The 23,496-nt window shown below is 42.1% G+C and overlaps 1 protein-coding gene across 9 annotated transcripts in view; it reads left to right on the forward strand.

The window, feature by feature from the left end:
* The window catches only part of WASHC5 (WASH complex subunit 5), a 169,393-nt gene that overhangs the window by 47,545 nt on the left and 98,352 nt on the right, over positions 1-23,496 (forward strand). For all 9 annotated transcript variants that reach the window (XM_033932989.1, XM_033932997.1, XM_033932998.1 and 6 more), the window contains 5 exons: positions 6,149-6,262; positions 12,078-12,249; positions 13,895-14,022; positions 18,196-18,325; positions 20,874-20,986. In XM_033932989.1, coding sequence (XP_033788880.1) covers positions 6,149-6,262; positions 12,078-12,249; positions 13,895-14,022; positions 18,196-18,325; positions 20,874-20,986 — 657 coding nt within the window. The remainder of the gene's footprint in view (positions 1-6,148; positions 6,263-12,077; positions 12,250-13,894; positions 14,023-18,195; positions 18,326-20,873; positions 20,987-23,496) is intronic.

Raw genomic sequence — 23,496 nt, forward strand, 5'->3', positions numbered from 1 at the left:
GGATCTGGAAATGAGCGCAGGCAGGCAGAGATACAAAAACAGCAGACACTCGACCGATTGCAGCGTTCCGCCATCTCCCTCCCTCCACCTCACCTTAGATGTAGAGTATGCCGGCTTTCTTTTTCGCCCAGCCGCAAGCGCAGCTGCTCATTTGTTCAATATTCTCCTCTGATGCAACTGGAAACAGGAAGTTACAGGAGAAGAGAAGATTGATCAACTCGAGCAGATGCGTGTGCAACTGGGCGAAAAAGAAAGCCGGCATACTCTACATTAGTGTTTTTCAACCTTTTTACACCCGTGGACCGGCAGAAATAAAAGAATTATTTTGTGGACCGGCAAACTACTAGGACTAAAATTTAAAAACCCTGTTTCCGCTCTATCTCCGCAAGCTCGGTCACCTCAGTAACTATAGAAAAATAGACAAATATAGTGCAAAATATAGACAGCAGATATAAATTTTCAAAACTGACACGTTTTGATCACTAAATTGAAAATAAAATAATTTTTCCTACCTTTGCTGTCTGGTGATTTCATGAGTCTCTGGTTGCGTTTCCTTCTATCTGTGTATCCGTTCTTTCATTTCTTTCTTTCTGCACTCGGGCCCAAGAATTGTCCCTTTCTATTCCCTCCCTCTTTCCTTCCTATGTCCTTAGTGCCCCCGGTACCTCCTTCCCATGTCTTTACATAGAAACATAGAAGATGTCGGCAGATAAGGGCCATAGCCCATCAGGTCTGCCCACTCTACTGACCCACCCCCAAGTCTACTATCCTAGGGATCCCACTCCCGGTGACAGGTTCCCTTGGCTTAACCCTCTAAGGGTTCCCACATGGGCATCCCATTTGCTCTTAAATTCTTGCACGCTGTTTGCCTCGATCACCTGCACCAGGAGCTCGTTCCAAGGATCAACCACTCTCTCGGTGAAGAAATATTTCCTGGTGTCGCCATGAAATTTCCCGCTCCTGAGTTTGAGCGGATGCCCTCTTGTGGCTGAGGGTCCTTTGAGAAAGAGAATCTCTTCTTCCATCTCGATACGGCCGGTAATATACTTAAACGTCTCGATCATGTCTCCTCTCTCCCTACGTTCCTTGAGTGAGTACAGCCGCAAATTTTTCAGCCTTTCCTCGTATGATAGATCCTTGAGCCCCGAGACCATCCTGGTGGCCATCCGTTGCACCGACTCTACTCTCAGCACATCTTTTCAGTAGTGTGGCCTCCAGAATTGCACACAGTATTCCAAATGAGGCCTCACCATGGTTCTGTATAATGGCATTATGACTTCAGGCTTCCAGCTGACGAAACTCCTGCAGATGCAACCTAGCAACTGTCTTGCATTAGATGAAGCCTTCTCCACATGATCAGCAGTTTTCATGTCTGCGCTGATGATCACTCCCAAGTCTCGTTCTGTTGAAGTTCTAGCTAAGGTCTCACCATTCAAGGTGTAAGTTCTGCACGGATTTCTGCTGCATTTCTTAGCGTTGAAGCCTAGCTGCCAGGTCGAGGACCAAAGCTCCAACAAATGTAGGTCCTGTGTCATACTATCGGGTGAATTGCCATCTCTCACTATATTGCATAGTTTGGCGTCGTCAGCAAATAACGTTACTTACCTTGAAGCCCCTGAGTTAGGTCACCTATGAATATGTTGAAAAGGAGCGGGCCCAAGACTGAGCCCTGCGGTACTCCACTGGTCACCTCCGATGTTTTAGAGAGGGTACCGTTAACTACCACCCTCTGAAGTCTGTCACTCAGCCAGTCATTGACCCATGTAGTTAGTGTTTCTCCCAGCCCCATTGATTTCATCTTGCTCAACAGCCTGCGATGCGGGACACTATCAAAAGCTTTGCTGAAGTCTAGATATACGACGTCCACAGATTCTCCCAAGTCTAACTGTTTTGTTACCCAGTCAAAGAAGCTGATGAGATTGGATTGGCAGGACCTACCCTTGGTGAATCCGTGTTGACTAGGATCCCGTAGATTCTCCTCATCCAAGATATCGTCTAATTTACGTTTGATTAGTGTTTCCATGAGTTTGCATACTATTGATGTGAGACTCACCGGTCTGTAGTTTGCAGCCTCTGCCCTGCAACCCTTTTTGTGCAGTGGAACGACGTTAGCTGTTTTCCAGTCTATGGGGACTCTCCCTGAACTTAGGGAGAGATTGAAGAGTCCTGATAGCGGTTCTGCCAGGACATCACGCAGCTCACTGAGCACCCTGGGGTGTAGATTGTCCAGTCCCAAGGCTTTGTTCACCTTGAGTCTTGCCAGTTCGTAGTAGACGTCGCCAGGTGTGAACTCAAAATTCTGAAACGGGTCTTCCACGCTGGGCCTTGCCTGCAACTGCGGACCGTGCCCCGGTGCCTCGCAGGTGAAGACCGAGCAGAAGTATTCATTCAGTAGTTCTGCTTTATCGGAATCTGATTCTTTGCAATTCCCATCTGGCTTTCTAAGGCGTACTATCCCGTCTGTGTTCTTTTTCCTATCACTAATATACCTGAAGAAGGATTTGTCCCCTTTCTTCATGTTCTTTGCCAGAGTCTCTTCCACTCGAAGTTTGGCCTCCCTGACTGCCGTTTTGACCACTGCAGACCTCGCCCTATGTTCTAGTTTAGCTTCCCTAGACTCCGTTCGTTTGTAGGAAATAAATGCTTTTTTCTTCTCCTTGACGAGGTGCGAGATTTCTGCAGAGTACCATTGGGGTTTGTTGTTTCTCCGCCGTTTGTGTACTGATTTAATGTAGAGGCTTGTCGCTTCATGTATGGTAGATTTTAGGGATGATCACATTGCTTCCACATCATTGGTCGTAGTTTGGTTCTGCAGTGTCCGGTGGACGAAATTTCCCATGCGTTCGAAGTCAGTGCCTCGGAAGTTGAGTACTTTTGTTTTCGTGTTTGATCTAGGGAAACCTTTCCTGAGGTAGAACCACACCATGTTGTGGTCGCTGGAGGCTAGCGTATCTCCTACCGAGACCTTCGAGACGCTATCTCCGTTGGTGAGTACCAGGTCCAGGATCGCCTGGGCCCTAGTGGGTTCCAATACCATTTGTTTGAATCGTGCTCCCTTTATGGATGTTAACAGTCTCCTGCTACCGCTGGTTGTTGCTGAGTATGAGTTTCAATCTGCGTCAGGCATGTTGAAGTCCCCTAGCAGAACAGCGTCTCTCCGTAGAGTGATATTTTCTATGTCTTCAATTAATTCGGAGTCTTTGTCTTCCAGTTGTCTTGGAGGTCTATATACTACACCAAGATACAGGCATTTTTCCCTGCCTCTGGCCAGGTTCGCCCAGAGGGATTCCCCGGTGTACTTGACATCTGTGATTCTGGTAGTTTTGATGTCTTCTTTAATGTATAGTGCCACCCCTCTTCCTGACTTTCCCTCTCTGTCCTGACGAAATAAGTTGTATCCCGGTATAGCCATATCCCACCCATGAGAGTCTGTGAACCAAGTTTCGGATATTGCTACCACGTCAAGGTCGGCATTCATTATTTCGGTCTCTGATTCTAGAATCTTATTGCCTAAACTGTGTGCATTAACATACATATCCCTCCATACCCCGTGATTGCTAAGTCCCTGTGGGGAGTTTCCCACCTGGGGTAGTGTGACTCCTAGAGAATTGTTTGCAATGGGGGCACTTACTTTGGACTTAGAATCAGAATTTCGACTCACCTCGTCAGGATCGTTCCTTACCTCACTTGTATCTGAGTGGGTACCCTCCCCCGACTTACCTAGTTTAAAGCCCTACGAAGCAGGTGGGCTAGTCGGTATCCAAAGACGTGCTTACCCCTGCTGATCAGATGGAGTCTGTCTGGTCCCTGAAGTCCTTGCAACGCCTCTCCATGGTTCAGGAATCTGAAGTTCATTTCCCGGCACCATCCTTGAAGCCACTCGTTAGTCCTCAGTATACGATCATCCCTGGCACTTCCTTTGCCTCTAACTGGGAGGATCGAGGAGAAGACCACCTGCGCTCCTGTCTGCTTTAGCCTCTCACCCAGGGCTCCAAAGTCTCTAGTTATGTTCTCCGGGGTGTTCTTAGCAGTGTCGTTTGTGCCAATGTGGATGAAGACCATGGGGAAGTGATCTTGGGGCTTGAAAAGCCTATCAAGACAGGCGGTGACATCTCGGACCCTGGCTCCAGGCAGACAGCAAACCTCCCTTGACTGCATATCCAGTCTGCAGATTGGTCCCTCGGTGCCCCTCAGCATAGAGTCCCCAATGACTATTACTCTGCGCTTCTTTGGGGGGAGCCGATCAGTTGTCCCCGGAGTTGGAGCCATGCGCTGGACTACCTCCTGCTCCTTGTCGGCATCCTCCTGCTCCTTGTTGACATCTTCTACCTGTAGGATCTGGAATCTGTTCCTCAGGGTGAGTTGTGGGGTGGATGTAAAGCTGCCCTGTTGGTGAGAAAAAGAAGAAGATGGTGAAGAGATTGAAAGAGGGGGGTGGGATCTCCGGTGTTTGCCCGTGGAGGAGGTCACCAGCTGCCAGGAGTCAGCGTCTCCAGCCATCTCCTGTACCCCAATTGTTGGTTTCAAAGCTGGTGATTTGGGTGTCTCGAGGGAGGACATGTCTTGGGCCAGCTCGGTGATTTGGGACAGCTCCTGGACGACTCCGTCAATGTAGGCCTCATCCTCTCGGATGCTTCTCAGGCGTTTCACCTCCTCCCTGAGACTCCTAAGTTCCTGCATGATGTCTCCGTCTAGCTGGTCGACCTCCTCTGTCTGTGTAGAGACTGTGGAGAACACGGGGGGAGGGGGATGATCTCGGTCTGCACGGAGACCTCTATCCACAGTCCTGGGTCCTCCTCCTTCTGCACGCATACCGTGGTCGCCCCCTGGGTCCCCCCAGTTACCGGATAGTTGGTCTTGATTGCAGACATGGCGCTTCTTGTTCTCCTTGCCATAACCAAGTTGTAGCTGAGGTCTGCCTGATAGTGAGTAAGTTAGAGAGTTAGAAGAAATATCTGTCTGTGGGTCAGAGTGAGAGATTGAAAGATCAGAGAGAGTTTGAAAGATTAGGGTATTTGAGAGGGTTTCTGCCTGTGGGTTAGGGTGAAAGTTTAGAATAAAGTTTAAAGAATAGGGTAAAGATTAGGCTCTTCTTAAGGCTCTTCGCAAAGGTGCTCTCGCTAAGGCAAGCGCCTTTACCGCTCGCCTTCGCCGTGCGCCGAACGGCTGTGCGCCATTGGCTCGTCCCCTTTTATGGGGGGAGTTTGGCTGGTGACGTTGGGGGTGGGCTGAGTTAGCTCTCGCTCTTCCCCTGCTAGCACCGCCTTCTCTGCTCCTCTCTCCGCTCCTTCCTGTTAGCACACTCTCTGCTCCGCTCACTGTTCTGCCATGTGCTCAGGACTGTTCTACCATGTGCTCAGGACTAGGCACAGCTCCTACAGTCTCCCTTCGGCTGGCCCAGAACGTCCTCTCCGACGTCAGAATTGACGTCGGAAAGACTTCCTGTCGGCTTTAGTAGCTGCAGCATGGCGGTAAGAGGGGAAAAGGAAGGAGGCTTTTTTTTTTTTTTTTGCGCCTGTCCATCTTGCCGGCCCTGCTCTACATCAAAGGTGAGGTGGAGGGAGGGAGATGGCGGAACACTGCGATCGGGCGGGTGGGGACCGCGCGATCCTTGATCACTGCGGAGACAAGTCCATTCAGCGCTCTATGGGGCGGTGAATGGCCTTGTCCCCATCCCCGCAGAGACCACTATTTTTTCTTCCCCATTTCGGCGGGTTACCCGTGGCTACTCGCAGCGGGTAACAACCACCGTGTCATTCTCTAATGTGGATTCCCACTGCAATCAGAATCATTATCCACAAGCTTCTTCTCTTACCCCATTTTGTATACTGAATCAATTAACATTCTACTCTTCTCTGTATACTGAACAACTGTAATCTTTACTTTCCTATCTACACATTGGCATTCTTTTATTTCTTTGTTGAACTCTTCTTTTAGATCTGCCTAATGCAGTAATGGTATAGCAAATGTGATTATTATTTTTATTATTATGTACAGCTTATGGTGTATAAGTTTGTTTAAATAAATGAATGAACATTTGAACCAAAAACTTTGAGAAAATTAGCTTGTTGTAGTAATACTGACATGGGATTCCTGTTGTTACACTGGCAGAGGACAGTATGCATTTTTTTTTTTAATCCTTTCTTAGGTTATCAGTATCTATATGGGGATCACAGTAAACCTGGCAGAGTCCTGGGAACCCTACAAAGCTGCCAAGACTGCTCTGAATTACACATTGGATCTGCAAAACATCAAGGATCAGGTAGTAAATACTTTGTGGTGATCCTGTAAATGCCAGACTTGCCCAAAACAGCTACAGCCAGATCTGGAATATGGGTGACTCTAAGAGGGGAGATTTTAAGCCAGTCCTAGATTTCAGGCAACTCTATCCTGACACATTATAGGACTTGCATCATTGATTTCAGTAGGTAGAATCAGGGAGTATATATACCACTTGCTTTTAGGAGGTAAATTCAAAACTGGGACTGGCCAAAAAAAGTCTCCCACCCAGAAATGGGTAACTTGGCAGTTCTGCACAAAGTCAATCCAGTCTGCTTGTCAGTGCAGTGTCGTAGACCAGTGGTTCTCAACCCACACATCGGGGACTGCCTGACCAGTCTGGTTTTTTAGGATAGCCACATTGAATATACGTGAGGTTTGCATTAATGGAGTCAGGTTTTTTTTTTTTTGTGTGTTTTTTTTGCAGCTCTCTTATTGTGCATATTCATTATGGGTCACCTAGACATAGGAACATTAGATCATTTGCTGTTTTATTGCCCTAAGATACTGATTTTTTTGGAAATCAATTTGGGGACATATTAATAATATTTTAGAATCTGAGATTCCTTTAATTTATGAAGTAGTAATTTGTGGTACAATTTTGCATATCAAAGATCCCCTAGACAAATATAAAAGACGTCTTTTTTTAATTATGACAAGTTCAGCTATACAAATGATTACAAGGAACTGAAAAAACTGGGATCGTCTCAACTCTACATTCTGGTGGGCAAGTCTATGTCTAATCTATAGATATGAGAAAATGAGAGCTGATTTGATAGGGAATATTACAAATTTTAAATTAATTTGGGGTCCATTGACGTCTTTTGTAGAATTATTATAGTTATGTTTTTTGTTGTTAGATAAAATGCACATCCGGGGAGGAGGAATATAAGGTTTTTTTAATTGATTATTTTTAAGGATGGTAATTGGGGGGAAGGGTAGTATTTTTGAGGGTTGATAAATAAGTCTGAATGGTTATATATGTGTAATATATATTTTTACAAATGTATAGTGTATTTTGGAAACTAAGATAAAATTTTATAGATATCTTAATGATAGAGAATAAGGTGAGTGGGGGGAGGGTATTTGATCTGTATTTATCCTGTAATATATTAAGTGATGTTTAAAGTGTGCAATGTTTAATTATCTCTATTTTCACTTGTTGAAAGTGTTTTTAAAAATGAATAAAGATTATTTAAAAAAAAAAAAAAAATTGGTTTCCTGAAAACCAGACTGGCCTGGTGGTTCTTGAGGACTGTGGAAACTCATTACCATAGACCATTGTTTTCTCTAGTTTTCCCTTCACAACTAAGGATCCTTTGTGCTTATCTCCCAGGCTGCATTACTGCCTTATTACCTCTACCAGGATGATGTTCCACGTATCCACCAGTCTCTTCATGAAGAAATATGCTCTTCAGGTCACCTGCTTAAGTCTCATGTCCTGATCTCTTGCCTTGAATTTCCCCACTGAAACATTTCCTTCTTGTGTGTTATTGTACATTTGGGGTAGTTGAATTTCTCAATCATACATACCATCTCTGTCTTCTATAATAATAATAATTTGTTCTTGTATACCGCCAAAGCCATAATAGTTCGAAGCAGTTTGCAATGAGAAGTACTGGACAATCAGTGAAAAAAATACAATACAAATCATCAGAAATACATAGAAGATAAAAGGATAAAAGATCATATGATTCCTTTGGAAAGGGGTGAACGATTGACAGACGCATAACACTGTGATTGACTAAACTTTTCGTGTTTACGCTGATTGGATTACTGCTAAATAGCTGCAACGGAGTCATGTGACAGTTATGAAGAGGAGGTGGATTGATTGCAGACACATGGTATAGGGATCAGCTGAACTTTTCCGTGTTTGCAATTAATGGTTTCCTACTTACTGTCTGTTTTGTACATGGATCAGAAGTGTGAGTTAGGCTTAATGCTGTTGGAAGCAGCTTGTTCGACAAGCCTATATTCAGTTCCTGAGAGGACGGTTACTATTGACAGCAACAACGTCATAAGATAATCAGAGGAAAACGGAAGTCACGTATATACTGAGAATTTTTTCGTGATTGCCAATGAGACTCGAAGCTCTGCCAGACATGCAACTCAATAGATTTGTCAAGACTACTCGTACAGTACTCTTCATTGCAGGAACTGGTAGCAAGTATACACAGATATATTAACTTTGTTTGAGAGATTACAACGAGGATAGTTTGATCATAATTATTTTCCATAAGTCCTTTTTTCTTTATTTGAATTTACAAGTTTGAGGACTTAGACCATTGGTTTACTTTGAGTGTTTTTAACTTTGTTTTACCCATATTATTTTTTATGAAATGCGGCACTGTCGATTTTGGTTTCCTTAGATGTTGGTTTGAAGTCTTTTAATTTTTGGAAGACTTCTCAAACCATGCTAGTGATGAAATTACATAAATTCACTGTGTATGCTTTTAAAATACTTTTCTTATTATTATCTGCTAGCATGTTTTAAAATTAACTTTCAAAGCCTAAGTTCTATTATAAGAATTTTCTTTTTAATGTTTTGATAGCACGTTTTATAATCAATTTTTAAGATCCTTGTGAAATTCATGTTAGAGAATGAAGATGGTCCCTTAGTATGATCAGAAGTTAAGTTATGCACTAAAGAGTACACATATAGTTATAAATATCTTTAAATGATAGTATCAACTAATTTTTGATGGGGAATACATAAGTCAGTTTTTGGTCTACCCAAACCATGACCCCTTGAAATTTTGGTGTTTTGCACCAGCTTAGGTAGTATGCACAGATTTTTGAAATGTGCTTGAGTCAACTAGGACTTTATATGAGCAATTAGGGGAGTACAAGTACAAGATCCTTTATGCAAAATTGTGAAAACCGTAAAGCTCTGAAAACTGAAATTTGACATGAACTAGAAGAAGTTAATTTCCCCAATGTAGCACACGCTGAAACCAACGCAGGTGCATGCATTTCTCCTGATCTCTGCGCAATTCAGGTCGGAGAGCTGGAAAGTGGAAAGCTGCAGATTCAAGGGTGGCAGTGAGAAGCAGAAAAGGTTGGAGGGCTGGAAAATGGCAAAGAGAGATACAGGTTCCACTCAGAGCAGTGAGAAGCAGAAAAGAAAGTGTTTATCTCTATCAGCAGCACAAAAAGTTGATGTACTGAAGAAGCCTGATCCTGGTGTGTCTGTACAATGGCTGACTGAAGAATATGATGTGGAAATAGCAACATATATGACTTAAAGAACATAAGAACTGCCATCTGGATCAGACATTCGGTCCATCAAGTTCGGCGATCCACACACGCGGAGGCCCAGCCAGGTGTACACCTGGCGTAATTTTAGTCACCCATATCCCTCTATGCCTCTTGTAAGGAGATGTGCGTCTAGTTTGCTTTTAAATCCTTGAAAGATCGATTCCGCAATAACCTCCTCTGGGAGAGCATTCCAGGTGTCCACCACTCGTTGCATGAAGCAGAACTTCCTGATATTTGTCCTGGACTTGTCCCCCCTCAGCTTCAGTCCGTGTCCTCTTGTCCGTGTCACATTGGACATTGTAAATAATTTTTCTTCCTGCTCTATTTTGTCGATTCCTTTCAGTATTTTGAAGGTCTCGATCATATCCCCTCGCAGTCTCCTTTTCTCAAGGGAGAACAATCCCAGTCTCTTAAGTCATTCCTCGTATTCCAGTTTCTCCATATCTTTTACTAGCTTCGTTGCTCATCTCTGCACCCTCTCCAGCAGTTTTATATCCTTCTTAAGGTTGGGAGACCAATGTTGGACACAGTATTCCAAGTGTGGTCTGACCATCGCTCTATAAAGCAGCATTATAACTTTCTCCGATCTACTTGTGATTCCATTTTTTATCATGCCTAACATTCTATTTGCTTTCTTTGCTTCTGCCGCGCATTGTGCCGACGGTTTCAGGGTCCTATCTATCAGTACACCCAGGTCCTTTTCTTGTTCGCTCTTACCCAGAATTGCACCTGACATTCTATACTCGTGTTCTTGTTCTTTCTGCCTAAATGCATTACTTTGCACTTTTCCACATTAAACTTCATCTGCCATTTCTCTGCCCATTTCTCTAACTGACACAAGTCACTCTGGAGTTCCTCGCTATCCTGCGATCTGATTGTCCGGCATAGCTTTGTGTCGTCTGCAAACTTGATGATCTCGCTGGATGTTCCTTCTTCTTGGTCATTGATGAAAATATTAAATAAGATGGGCCCAAGTACTGAGCCCTGGGGCACACCGCTAATCACTTTCTCCCAGTCCGAGAACTTCCCATTTATGCCCACTCTCTGCTATCTGTTCTCCAGCCATTTGCCTATCCATCTTTGTATATCTTCCTCTATTCCATGGCTATGTTGTTTCCCGAGAAGTCTTTCATAAGAACATAAGCAATGCTTCTGCTGGGTCAGACCTGAGGTCCATCGTGCCCAGCAGTCCGCTCTTGCGGTGGCCCAACAAGTCCTGGACCTGTGTAGTAATCCTCTATCTATACCCCTCTATCCCCTTCTCCAGCGAGAAATTGTCCAATCCTTTCTTAAACCCCCGTTACCGTACTCTGCCCTATTATGTCCTCTGGAAGCGCATTCCAGGTGTCCACCACACATTGGGTAAAGAAAAACTTCCTAGCATTCGTTTTGAATCTGTCCCCTTTCAACTTTTCCGAATGCCCTCTTGTTCTTTTATTTTTTGAAAGTTTGAAGAATCTGTCTCTCTCCACTTTCTCTATGCCCTTCATGATCTTGTAAGTTTCTATCATATCCCCTCTAAGTCTCCTCTTCTCCAGAGAAAAGAGACCCAATTTCTCCAATCTCTCAGCGTATGAAAGGTTTTCCATACCTTTTATCAGACGTGTTGCTCTCCTTTGAACCCTTTCGAGTAACGCCATATCCTTCTCAAGGTACGGTGACCAGTATTGGACGCAGTACTCCAGATGCGGACGCACCATCGCCTGATACAACGGCAAGATAACTTCTTCGTTCTGGTCGCAATACCCTTCTTGATTATACCAAGCATTCTATTTGCTTTCATGTGGAACCTTGTCGAAAGCTTTTTGGAAGTCCAAGTTTTACAGTGAGAGTCCATTTTTTATACCCTACTTTTTGTGTTTTTGGTTCATTTTGACCATAGGTTTATCCTTTCCCCTGTGGGTTCCTTTCCATCTTCTTTTTCCACCAGTCCTCTTTCATTCCATCATTATCCTTCACCTCTAATTGGACACTACACTGCCATCTCCAGTTTCCCTTGTGCTGCTCATTTTCCCCACATCTGTACTTAAATTATTTATTTGGATTTAGTTCACACCTTTTTCAGTAATAGATCAAGGTGAATTGCGTTTAGATACATTGTATTTGCCCCTATGTATTTTCCCGATTATCATATACCTTACAGAAGTTTATATGTGAAGCAGTAGGAGGTTAAGTGACATGTCCAAGATCCCAAAGAGCAGCAATAGGATTTAAACTCGGTTTCTCTAGTTGTCAACCTGGTATTCTAACTACTAGGCTACTCCTCCACACTTAAAATGGCTTCTCCTACTGTGCATGTTGGCAAGTACATGTGTATTCCTGTGTGTCCTTATGTGTATTTTACAAGAGGCTCCATGTTTGGCAGAGCTCTTTGTAAAATATTGACAGAACTGAGCTTGTCCCAATCTGGACATTCAATTCTGATCTCCAAGGTTCTGTATGAAACAGGCCTTCACATTTTATTGAACATGAATGCCACTCCTACAGTTCTGTATCAGCTATTCAGAACTAATGGATTTTATTTTATTTTAATTATAAAGGCTAATAGATATGCAACTCTCATGGATCACCTATACCCCCAAGTACAGCAGTTCCTGAAAGAGGGCTTCCTAAGAGAGGAGTTTATCTTGGACAATATTCCCAAGTTGTTGAACTGCTTACGAGACTGCAATGTTACAATCCGCTGGCTGATGCTTCACACTGCAGACTCAGGTGAGGCCTTCCCAATTTATAAAATATGCAATGTGTACAACTACACATGTTATATAAACCAAGGTCAGGCAGGTGTTGGTAGGGTGTAAATATGGGAAGCAGGATACATTTTTCTATTTGTGGTGGGCATAATAGGAAGTGCAGACTTATGAGGGAATTACAACCAATTTATGAACATTGTCTTATAAGAGTCTAGATACCGGGAGATCCAAAGATAATTTCTGCTGCTGGGAAAACTACAGGATCAAAAACCAGGACGGGAGATTGATAAAACAATGCATTATTGCAGCAAAGGTAGAAATAGCTGCAGCATGGAAGTGGGAGATTGTCTAGCTCAGAGGTGGGCAACTCAAGTCCTCGAGGGCCGGAATCCAGTCAAGTTTTCACGATTTCCCCCAATGAATATGCATGAGATCTGTTTGCATGCATTGCTTTCAATGCATATTCATTGGGGAAATCCTGAAAACCCGACTGGATTCTGGCCCTCAACCAGAGTTGCCCACCCCTGGTCTAGCTGGATAAGAATTTTGACTAGGATAAATAACAATTATTTCACAGCCTTGGGAGGCTGATTGGTACGCTTCAGTTGACCTGGAAGAAGTATGAAATAAGGAACACCCATTCCTACCAAAACATTCATAAAGGCCTAAAAATCTATCTATTTGGAAAATTCCTTACTTCCCCCCCCCCAAAAAAAAAAAATAAAAACAGGCTATGACCAACAGAAACCAAACAAGACACAAATCACCTCTCCTATCTCGATAGATGATCAAGCTCCCTACAAACCAGGAAATGAAACCCTAATATCAAGACAACAACACCAGAACCCGTAATATCAAGACAACAACACCAGATATAGCCAATCTTCTCTCCAAACCATATTCTATAATCAGACACCTACATGAACACAAACCAAGTTATATGTGTCATGAACCCTAGAGAAATAATGCAATCCCAGGCTCTTCTAAATTGTAAATCACATTGAACTCCTTTTGGGTCATATTAGCAATCTATAAATACTAATGTAATGTAATATGGTTGCAGAGAAATAGAGGTTAAAAGGGTTGGGGGTATGGGGGAGCAGAGATGGAAATAGAGGACCTGATAAAGGTGTGTTGACACCTCTGGATAAATAACAGAAAGTTACTTAATAAAGTATGAGTTGGGTGAGGCAGTAAGTTGAACTAGCAGGGTGAGGGGTTATGTGTGTTTTTTCTTATAGAATAAATGCAAACCACCATGCTGTTGAGATGCATAAAATGTTTAGTATTATATAATGGAGCAATGCATACCCATTTGGGTTGTAGTACTGTATATGTGGAATAAAAATAATAATCCTCTGTTCACTTCTTCCTTTCCGGCACTCTCCTCTAGTTGCTAACCTTCTTTGATCCTCCACTCAGTCTTGACCTCTTTATCTCTGTGTATCTCCCCACAAATGTGTGCCTCTCTCCTTTCCCCACACCTTTCAAACATCAGCCTCCTTTTTCTGTCCTCCTCCTACTCTGCAGGCCCTGACCTCTGTGGCTTTTTACCAGGTGAGGCTAAATGGGCATTTCTCAGCTGCCCTTAGATTCTCTCTTTCTGTGTCACTGCCAGAGGATGTGGACAAATGGTGCTTATTCTTATCTTGTGCTCTTCACAGTCTATGACCCAAACAACAAGCGACTGCGCCAAGTCAAGGACCAGGTCCTGACCGATTCCAAGTACAAGTCCAAGTTCCTGTTCCAGCTTCTGCTAGACACGGCCCAGTTTGAGTTCCTGCTGAAGGAGGTAATGTGCCAACTTGCTTATCTATGCTTTCTCTTGGTTGACTGGCTATGTTCTATGGGTGTAAGAGAGTCCTGTGATCGTCATCTTCTCCCAAAACACACAAAAAAGTAGGGTTTAGACAATGGACTTTCAATACAAAATACAATTTATTAGACAAAACATAAAGGCCCTTATATTTTGTCAAATAGACTATTTTTGTATTGAAAATCCTTTGTTTATACCTTACATTTTGTGTGTTTGGTACATTTTGACCAGGTTTATCCTTTCCCCTGTGGATTCCATCATCTTCTCCCACCAGTCCTCTTCTCTCTCATACCATCATTGTCCTCTTATTGGACCCAACACTGCCATCTCCAGTTTCCCTTATAGCACAGGAGCCTCTCCTGCAAAATTTGACCAGTTTAGTCAACTGGGTTTACCCAGCCAAATATAGATCGCTGGCACCGAAAGCCATTATTAAGTTAAATTCCTTTATTTCCTATTGTTTTTTGTTTTTTTTTTTGCTAATCATTGTTCTCGATTAATGTGGACTTCTGTATTTCCAGGGGTTTTTCCCTTAAAAGTGATCTCTGATCTTTCACATACCTCAGTTCCCTGCACTGAATTTTTTTTTTTTTTTTGCAAGTGAGGGAAAATCAGCCTCTCTTTTCCTCAGAGTGCCCCATACTTCCATTTTTCTAGTTTATACATACAGTATTAGCATCATATCTATGTATTTTGAATGTTCTAATGTGTGCTTATTAAATGTTTCATTGGTATTATGCTGAAATTGTATTATAGCTGTTGTTTGGGAATGTTCTTCCATGCAGCTGCTTATGATATCATTTTACCATATTTCTGTTATATGATTGTTTTACAGTGCTGTTAGATATGTATTTTTCTGATACTGTTTCATGTTAGTCCTATTACTAGATTTCACTTTGCCATTTCCAAGTTCATCTCCTTGATTTTATTTATTCTTATATTTTGTTCATTTTATTACTGTTATGCTTTTAACTTTATTAGTGGGGGGTTTGTTTTGTTTTGTTTTTAAATTCTTTATTCGTTTTTCAAACTTACAATAAGTGTATCGGCAAATAAAAACATTTTTAACTTAGATACAACACTTAATATTCTGCAATAATCCAGTTTAGAACTTATCTTCCCCCCCAATTAATAACAATCTTTGAACACAGAAAAACATATAATAGTCCCCACATAGTTCCTTACATTTATACAAAGACCAAAATCTACACCCCCCCCCCCCATTTCTCCAACCTTGGACATTTATAATTAAGGGGGAAAATAGTATTCATTCATTACAATAATTTGTTAAAGGCTCCCAAACATCCTGAAATTTTTTTAAATACCCCTGCTGTGTGTCTATTACCCTTTCCATTTTATATATATGACATAAAGAATTCCATCAGAAACTATAATTCAATCTACTCCAATTCTTCCAATTATTCGTAATCTGTTGTATGGCAACCCCTGTCATAATAAGTAGAAGCTTATTATTGTTAGAGGATATTTGGCTCTTCACCTTCATTGACATGCCAAACAGTACAGTATCATACGATAATGCCACCGGATTTTCTTTTTTTTTTAATTCTTTATTAATTTTTCATCTTACAACAAATACATATATATTAAACATTTGTCAATAAATACATCATTGAAATTCTATCATTTATGATACTAATAGATAAAATTTTTTATCCCATCCCTCCTTGCCTTTCAGTCTTACATTCAATCAAATATATCAAATCAATAATCCTTCTACCGGATTTTCTAATAAACAATTTATTTGACCCTATATTGATTTCCAAAAAGCCAAAATCAATGGACAGTAGAATAGCAATAGTTTTGTTTGGGTTTTTTAAAATAATATCTTTATTGGGTCAAGCAATATAACCATAACACAACCAAGAACAACAACATGGCAATAATCCAGAGCAGATGATTGCAAATTTATTGCTGTTATTGATGGTTAAAGTCATTCTGAAATAATGACTGGAGGCTGAGAGTTCTCCTGTCGCTACATGGCGCTCCCTGATGGTGCAGACTGCCAGATGTGAAATCTTGGTGGAAAGGGGGAAAAGACAGACCCCCTGAATGACAGCGTTATATTTGGTTGTGGCAACAGTGCTTTTCCCTGTGAGAGATCTGCAGCGGGTTATCCAGGGGACAGGGAGCTATTCCCTTTTTGTCTCTCACTGTCCTGCTCTCAGAATATCTCCAGTAATCTCAGGGTTAATGATATTGGGGGTAGGGGGGGCGTGTGGTATGCTTGGAGAGTGCATGTTGGTTTTCTTTCTGTTTCCTTTTTAGAATCAGGGACTCTGTATGGGGTGATTGTTTGCTTGATTGTGTTTTGTCTAATGCAAAAACTGGCCGAGCGGCTGGCCATGACACACCTGGTACCTTACGATAGGAGCTACTTTGTAGCTGGATTGAATTCCTTTTCTTTTGTACTGTTATGCTTTTAAATTGTACCACACAGCCTTGGGTGAATCTCTCTCTTCATATAGACAGTTAATAAATCCCAGTAAATAAGTGTCCCCAATCCTGCTTTCCTATATTTAGCATAAACCCCCATGCTTTTAAGCCTCCATCCACCTGAGCTCATCATGCCCCCAAGAAACAAACCAGGCCTGAAGGAGGTTTGAATTTACTTTCTCCCGGTGTCCTGCATTGCTCAGAGGGCTGTAACCCTATGTTCTCCCAGCCTCTAGCATTGTTCTGTAACTTATAGCTAAAGCCACTATCAGATCAGCACTGAACACAAAAGGATGGCAAACCTGTGTATTCTGTTGGCTTACAATAGGTTAGTGAAGAGAAAGTGGTTTTAGTTTATATATAAGAAGGGTGGAATTGGGAAGGGGCAACACTTTTAATAATATTTTATTCTATTAAAAGCAGATTTTAATTGCATAAATGCTGCCTTTGTAAATCAATACCTGTGGTTGGGCAAATTTTGTCAGCATAAAAATCACACTGTGGACAAAGTTTAACCCTAAAACAGGAGGCTGGCTAAGACACAAGCTGAGGGTAGGATATGAATGTCACTAATTGCTTAAATCTGGCCAGACTCACCCGTGTAAAACGCGCACACGGGTATAGCGCACGGGGAACACAAATTTATGTAATAAAATGTTAATATAGCGCGCACACGCGTATACCGCGCATGCTAAAACCTCCTCCCGCCTACTTCGAACCAGCATCCTCCCCCCTGCTCGCGTCACCCCCCCCTCCCCCACGATCCTACATCCCCCCAGCACCGCAAATACAACTCTTACCCGATTGGGCACTGGCACCAGCACCAATGCACAGCATGTGCCAGTGCCCGAAGATCCTCCCTCGTTGGTTTGGGCTGGGCTGGGCTGGGCCGGGCGGTGCGAGAGAGATCCTCCTTCTTCCTCTGCCGGGCTGGACTAGGCTTTGAGCATTTGCGCATGCTCAAAGCCTTTTGGTCTCGCTCTCTCCGAGATTATCTTGGAGAGAGCGAGACCAGAAGGCTTTGAGTATGCGCAAATGCTCAAAGCCTAGTCCAGCCCGGCAGAGGAAGAAGGAGGATCTCTCTCGCCCGGCCCAGCCCAGCCCAAACCAACGAGGGAGGATCTTCGGGCACTGGCATTGGCACATGCTGTGCATTGGTGCTGGTGCCGGTGCCCAATCGGGTAAGAGTTGTATTTGCGGTGCTGGGGGGATGTAGGATCGCGGGGGAGGGGGGGTGATGCGAGCGGGGAGGGGAGGATGCCGGTTCGCAGGGGGAATGCCGGATCAGAATGTAAAAAAAAAATTGTAAAACGCGCTCACACGTATAACGCACATGGTTATGCACGGTTTGTAAAATCGTGTATAACGCGCGCGTTATATGCGTGAAAATACGGTAATTTATGAGCTGTAACAGCAAGCCTACATTTACCTAGCCAGATCAGCCCTTTCTCTACTTGCATAGAAATGCTGTGCAAGGACTGCTAACTCTTCCTATAGGACCTTTCCTCCCTCCTCCAAATAACACATTATTAATCTGTTCATTAGACATCCCTTCAAAGAACCCAAGGTGATTTACAGAATAGAAACGTTCCTAATGCTGACCTTTTTTTTAGGTCATAGCTTCATCCAGTTTGCATAGTGTGTAAAGATTTAAAAATGCAGTAACTGAAGATACAATTCTGCTGTTTAAAACAGATGTTCAGACAAATGCTGTCTGAAAAGCAAGCCAAGTGGGAAAACTATAAGAAGGAAGGCTCTGAGAGAATGATGGAACTCGCTGATGTCTTTTCAGGAGTCAAACCTCTGACCAGAGTAGAAAAAAATGGTAAGTAGAAACTCTTGCTTCTGCCCCCACTGTTTTTGTTAGCATGGTCTTCCTCAAGGTTTGTTTAATTGTATGTTTAATGTAAATTTTATTTATTTAAAAAATTTATATACCGTTTAAAACTAAGCGGTTTACATACATAATATAAAATAAACACATGATAAAATAGACATGTGATAAAATAAACATGCAAACAATCCTCAGAAAGATATCACAATTTGGATACTAAAGATCGTGGATAGTTCATCAATTTTACTAGAGATAGCTAGAAAAAGGCATCTACAAATAGCTGCGTCTTAAGTAATTTTCTAAACCTGCCCTTTTCACAGCAATTACGTATCTGACCCACCAAGTAGAGAATAACACAGGGAAAAAATCTGTCCCCGTCACCGGATCACCGTCCCCTTTACTGCTCCATCCCCACAGCATCAACCCTTCCCTCTCGCCACCTCACCGCCCTTCAGCGACCCAAGAATCTCCCTCCATCCCCCTTACCTTCGCGGCGCGTTAGTAAAGAAACTTAAGGGAGGGAAGGCGCGCGGTCACCGATTGTGCACGGCTCCATCCCTACCTAAGGCCAAATCTATCTCCCTCCCCCTTACCGTCGCAGCGCTTTAGTAAAGAAACTTACTGAAGCCGGTAAAGCCTGCCTGTACCTGCAGTCGCATTTGTGTAGGCGGAAGCTTCTCCTCTGACGCAACCGGAAGAATTGGCCATAGGTAGATAGGGAGGGAGGGAACCACGCACCTTCCCTCCCTTAACTGTGGGGACAAGGCCATTCACCGCTCCACTGGGTTAGTCGCGGGTAACTGCCACCGTGTCATTCTCTACCACCAAGGAGTTCCATAACTTAACTCCTGCACAACAGAAAGTCATTTTACCAGCCTCAACAAGTCTTTATATATTGCCCTTCAGCCACACCAACAGAGCAGTTTAAAATAATAATTATTGTAAATTTAAAAAAATTACATATTATAAGACAAATGAAAAGTATACAAATTGATGCAAGGCTAAAGAGACTAATAGTATAAATACCTATAAATAGTAGACAAAGAAGGGGAAAAAAGCAGAAGTAAACATAAAAGTCTTGATACATAGTAAAGGATAACTAAACAGAGAGAAAATAGAGCAGACATAAAGAGCAGAAACAGGAGTGCCTCAACGCCCCAAGCCCCTACCACACATATCACCAGACTAAGGGATCCTAGGCAAAGTTTAGTCAGTAGGAGTCGCACTGTAGGCTGACGGTCATAATCTGGGTTCTGCCTTCCAAAATGTCAGAGTACCACCACCACACTTACTGAATTCCCCCTCCTCACCCCCCCAAAAAAGAGCCAGTAGCAGCTGTGCATCCTTCCTCACTCTCCCATTCCCCTCAGGCCTACCTAATGGTGAAATTGGGGTAGAAGCTGCTGCTGCTGCTACTTTCTATAGTGCTACCAGCTCTCAAGTCTCTCCTGCCTGTGCCATTTATGTTCTCAAGATGGCTTTTGTGACTCCCATATATACTCGAATGTAAACCCCTCCAAATATAAATCAAGGTAACCTTTCCCCCACAAAAAAAGGAGGAAGAAAAGGTTGACTCAAATATAAACCAAACTCATGTTAGTCTCACAAGGTTACTAGTGCTCCTTAAAACAAAGCATAAATTTAGGAGCTTATCATTTTATTTTTTATTTTTTTTTAATATTTGGTCTGCTGCCTTCAATCAGCAATAAAAAAAAAAATACTTAGCTCCTCTATAAGTGCTCTATTTTCACCCACACTTAGGAAAATAAATTTTCAGTGAATGGTCATCTTAATTTGGAGCCTAAAATGTATCCTTAAAAACTTAAACCTGCCATTCATTTGCCTAGAGTAAAGCATAATGCTGAAAATCAGTGCTAAATTCCTAACTTCTTTTCTCTCCCCTAAAGTCCGTCCTTGTTGCCACCTTCTTTTTATGCTTCTAAATTTAGGAGTTTAAAGTTACACTCGGCCCTTGTAAATTGTCAATAAGGTTAATTTAAGATCATAACTCTCAAAGGGGGTTCTTAGTGTAAGTGCCATGCAGTCCTTAGGTATACAAACAAAGGCTGCTCAGAATTTAGAGTATGCTAAAACCGTTAGTACACCTTAGTAAAAGGATCTCAAAATATTATTGGGCCCTGTGTTGTTTTTTTTAATATATAATTTGTAATTATACAACAAGCAATTTACATCTATACAGAAAACCAGAGTCAAAAAATATCAAAACATACAAAACTCTAAGGGCCTGTTTTACAAAGCCACGCTAGTGGCTGCTGCGCCCCTAAGCTCCGAAGCCCTTAGAGATTTAAAGGGTTTTGGGGCTGTTGCCATGCAGCTTTGTAAAACAGGCCCTAAAGGTACAAAATTCAAGAAAAATAAAACGTTTATGTAAGAGGCTCTTCCTTAGACCACCATAATCTGAGGGAGAGGTCCATAATGAGGAGAAGAAAAAGAAAATGGGCCCTGTGTTTTAACCCGCCTTAAATCTATGAATTATGTTGGTCTGTTGAACAAATCTGTCCTTGGTTTTCTTGTCTAGAAAACCTGCAGGCTTGGTTCAGAGAGATCTCCAAGCAGATATTGTCTCTAAATTATGATGACTCCACGGCAGCAGGCAGGAAAACAGTACAGCTCATACAAGCCCTAGAAGAGGTAAGAGAAATAAAGGGGCAGCATTAACACCTGGGAGAGTTTCAGTGTATGGCTTTAACAATGTATGAGATATGATTGTTAAGCTCACTTGTCATTAGCCTATATGTTTTTAGCCCTGATGCAGACAGATTGGCATTTCACATTTTGCCATTCCAGAGCACAAAGGGCAATTTTTCAGTAAGCTGTAACAGTGAGGGAGGCAAATAATTTCTTGTGCAATGTGTTGAGTAGTCTGAATGCTAAGGTTATGCATCTGAACCTACAAGTTATTTGTAGAATGCTGTCAATCATCTTTGATCTCCACCTCCTTCCCAGTTCTCAACAAATATGTAGGAGGTTGATTTGCATGTGGAAGCAGTGAATGCAAATCGATATACCTTTTCATTGTGGAAATCCTGAAAACCAGGATCCCTGCTCAATAGCTATATTGCTGGACTGTTTAGAAAATTTACCCTTTAATGGAAAACAGCATGTGTTCTGTAAGCAGTTAGGATCCAATTTGTCTTTTGTGTGATGAGATAAATATGGGCATAATTTATTCAGCACATGGTTTATTCATTTAAACATTTCTGTTATCCTACTCATTTAAAAATCTGGGAGGCTTACAAATTCACATACATAATAAAAATGCAACATTTAACAAAACATCTTAAAATGGTATTACGAGGTTGTGTTTTGATGTACAGCACTGCGTATGTCTAGTAGTGCTATAGAAATAATTAGTAGTAGTAATAGGTGTGTGTGAAAGTTCCCATATTTTTGACTTTGAGAAGACATCAAAGTTACTTGAGTAAGTTCTGCACTGTGAGTCTTGAATATGCTGAGTTCAATTATAACTACATGGGGGGGCGTGGCTTGGCAGTGCATCGAAATGGATGGGTGAATGTAGAGCTCCTCACTAACAGGCATCATTAGTATTAATTATCAGTTACTCAGCAAACGTTTTCTCCCTGAAACAAGTGGATCTGTTTAAGAATGGCTACAGGCAGACAAACAAGGATTGATTATGCTTTTGTGACAACTACAGGCAAGCAAAGAGATCGAAACCCGCCCCGCCCACCCCTTCAAAGATTCCTCTGCCTAAGGATCCCTCGAAGAATATTGAATTGCTGGCTGAACTCCGTAGTATAAGAGAGTTATTACTAGATAACTCAGAAAAGTTGAAGGAGGTAAAAGAAGAGGTCATTAATCTCACAAAACAGATGCAACTGGCTAATCTCAGGGTGGATCAGCTGGAGAAGAGAGTGGAAGTTACTGAAGTGGAAATGCTTCAGTGTACATCGGATCGCAAAACAATTCAAGCCCTGACTAGGGATTTGGAAGATTGTAGTAACAGGGCGAGAAGAAACAATGTGAGAATTTTAGGTTTGCCTGAAGGGATTGAAGGGGGTGACCCGATTGCCTTTTTGGAAGGATTTTTACCAAAGAAATTGCCTCTTAGTATGAAGTATTCTCTGGAGTTTGAACGGGCCCATAGGATTCCAACAAGATCTAACCGTCAAACAGAGCCACGGCCGTTAATATTTAGAATGTTAAGATTCCAGCAAATGATGGAGGTTTTCAGGCTAGCAAAAAAAATAGAAATTTAAGATATCAGGACTCCAGAATAATGTTTGTGACAGATTTTGCGAGGGCAACTGCCAATTTGAGGAAGAAATTTCTTGCACTGCGGCCACAGCTTAAACAGCTAGGTGCCAAATATGGTTTACTCTATCCGGTTGTCATGAGGGTTACCTATGCTAACAAAACAACTAACTTTGAGGATCCTGACAAGCTCCAGGAGTATATAAATCAAATTGGAGAGCCAATGTTCTAATGGTCCTTATCTAAATGATATTTCCCAGTTTTTCTTTTTTTTGTGTGCGTTACATATTTGAAATGGTGCCTTGGAGTATTATTGTATTTGATTTCAATTTCTGAGTTTTCCGAGACTTGTATAGCGAGCTTACAGTGCAGTGCATATTGGATTTGATTCTGCTGAATATGAGGATCCACTGTAATGAAGGAATTCTTATCAGTAAGATCAGATGTGCGGAGCCATGCTGAAAACTTGCTCCAGTGTTATCTGTGAAGAACGCTATGATTTTTCAGCTCAGCTGTTATGAAGGGTGTCTATTTTGACAAACAAATTTAGAAATCTGACAAGCTTCGAGACGGCTGATGTCATCTGCTACCGGCACCAGGTGCCATGCTGAAAGTTTCCTGCAGTATTAACTATTTGTAGAATGCTGTGAGTGTTTCACTAAACCATTTTGAAAGCTGTATTTCTTGATAACATGTCCAAATTTAGGTAGTTATATGTAGGATGATATTGCATCTTAGACCCCATTGGATCGATATAAATGTCGACTTTTCTTATTATGACCGGGATAACCATTACTCGAAATTGGAAAAACTGGGATCGCCTTAGTTTTACTTTTTGGTGGGCGAACTTTTGCTTATGTTACAAGTATGAGAAGATGAATGCTGACATGCTGGGGTATAATAAGTTATTCAAATTACTTTGGGGT

This window comes from Geotrypetes seraphini, chromosome 2 (genome assembly GCF_902459505.1).
Source record: "Geotrypetes seraphini chromosome 2, aGeoSer1.1, whole genome shotgun sequence".
Classification (NCBI taxonomy): Eukaryota; Metazoa; Chordata; class Amphibia; order Gymnophiona; family Dermophiidae; genus Geotrypetes; species Geotrypetes seraphini.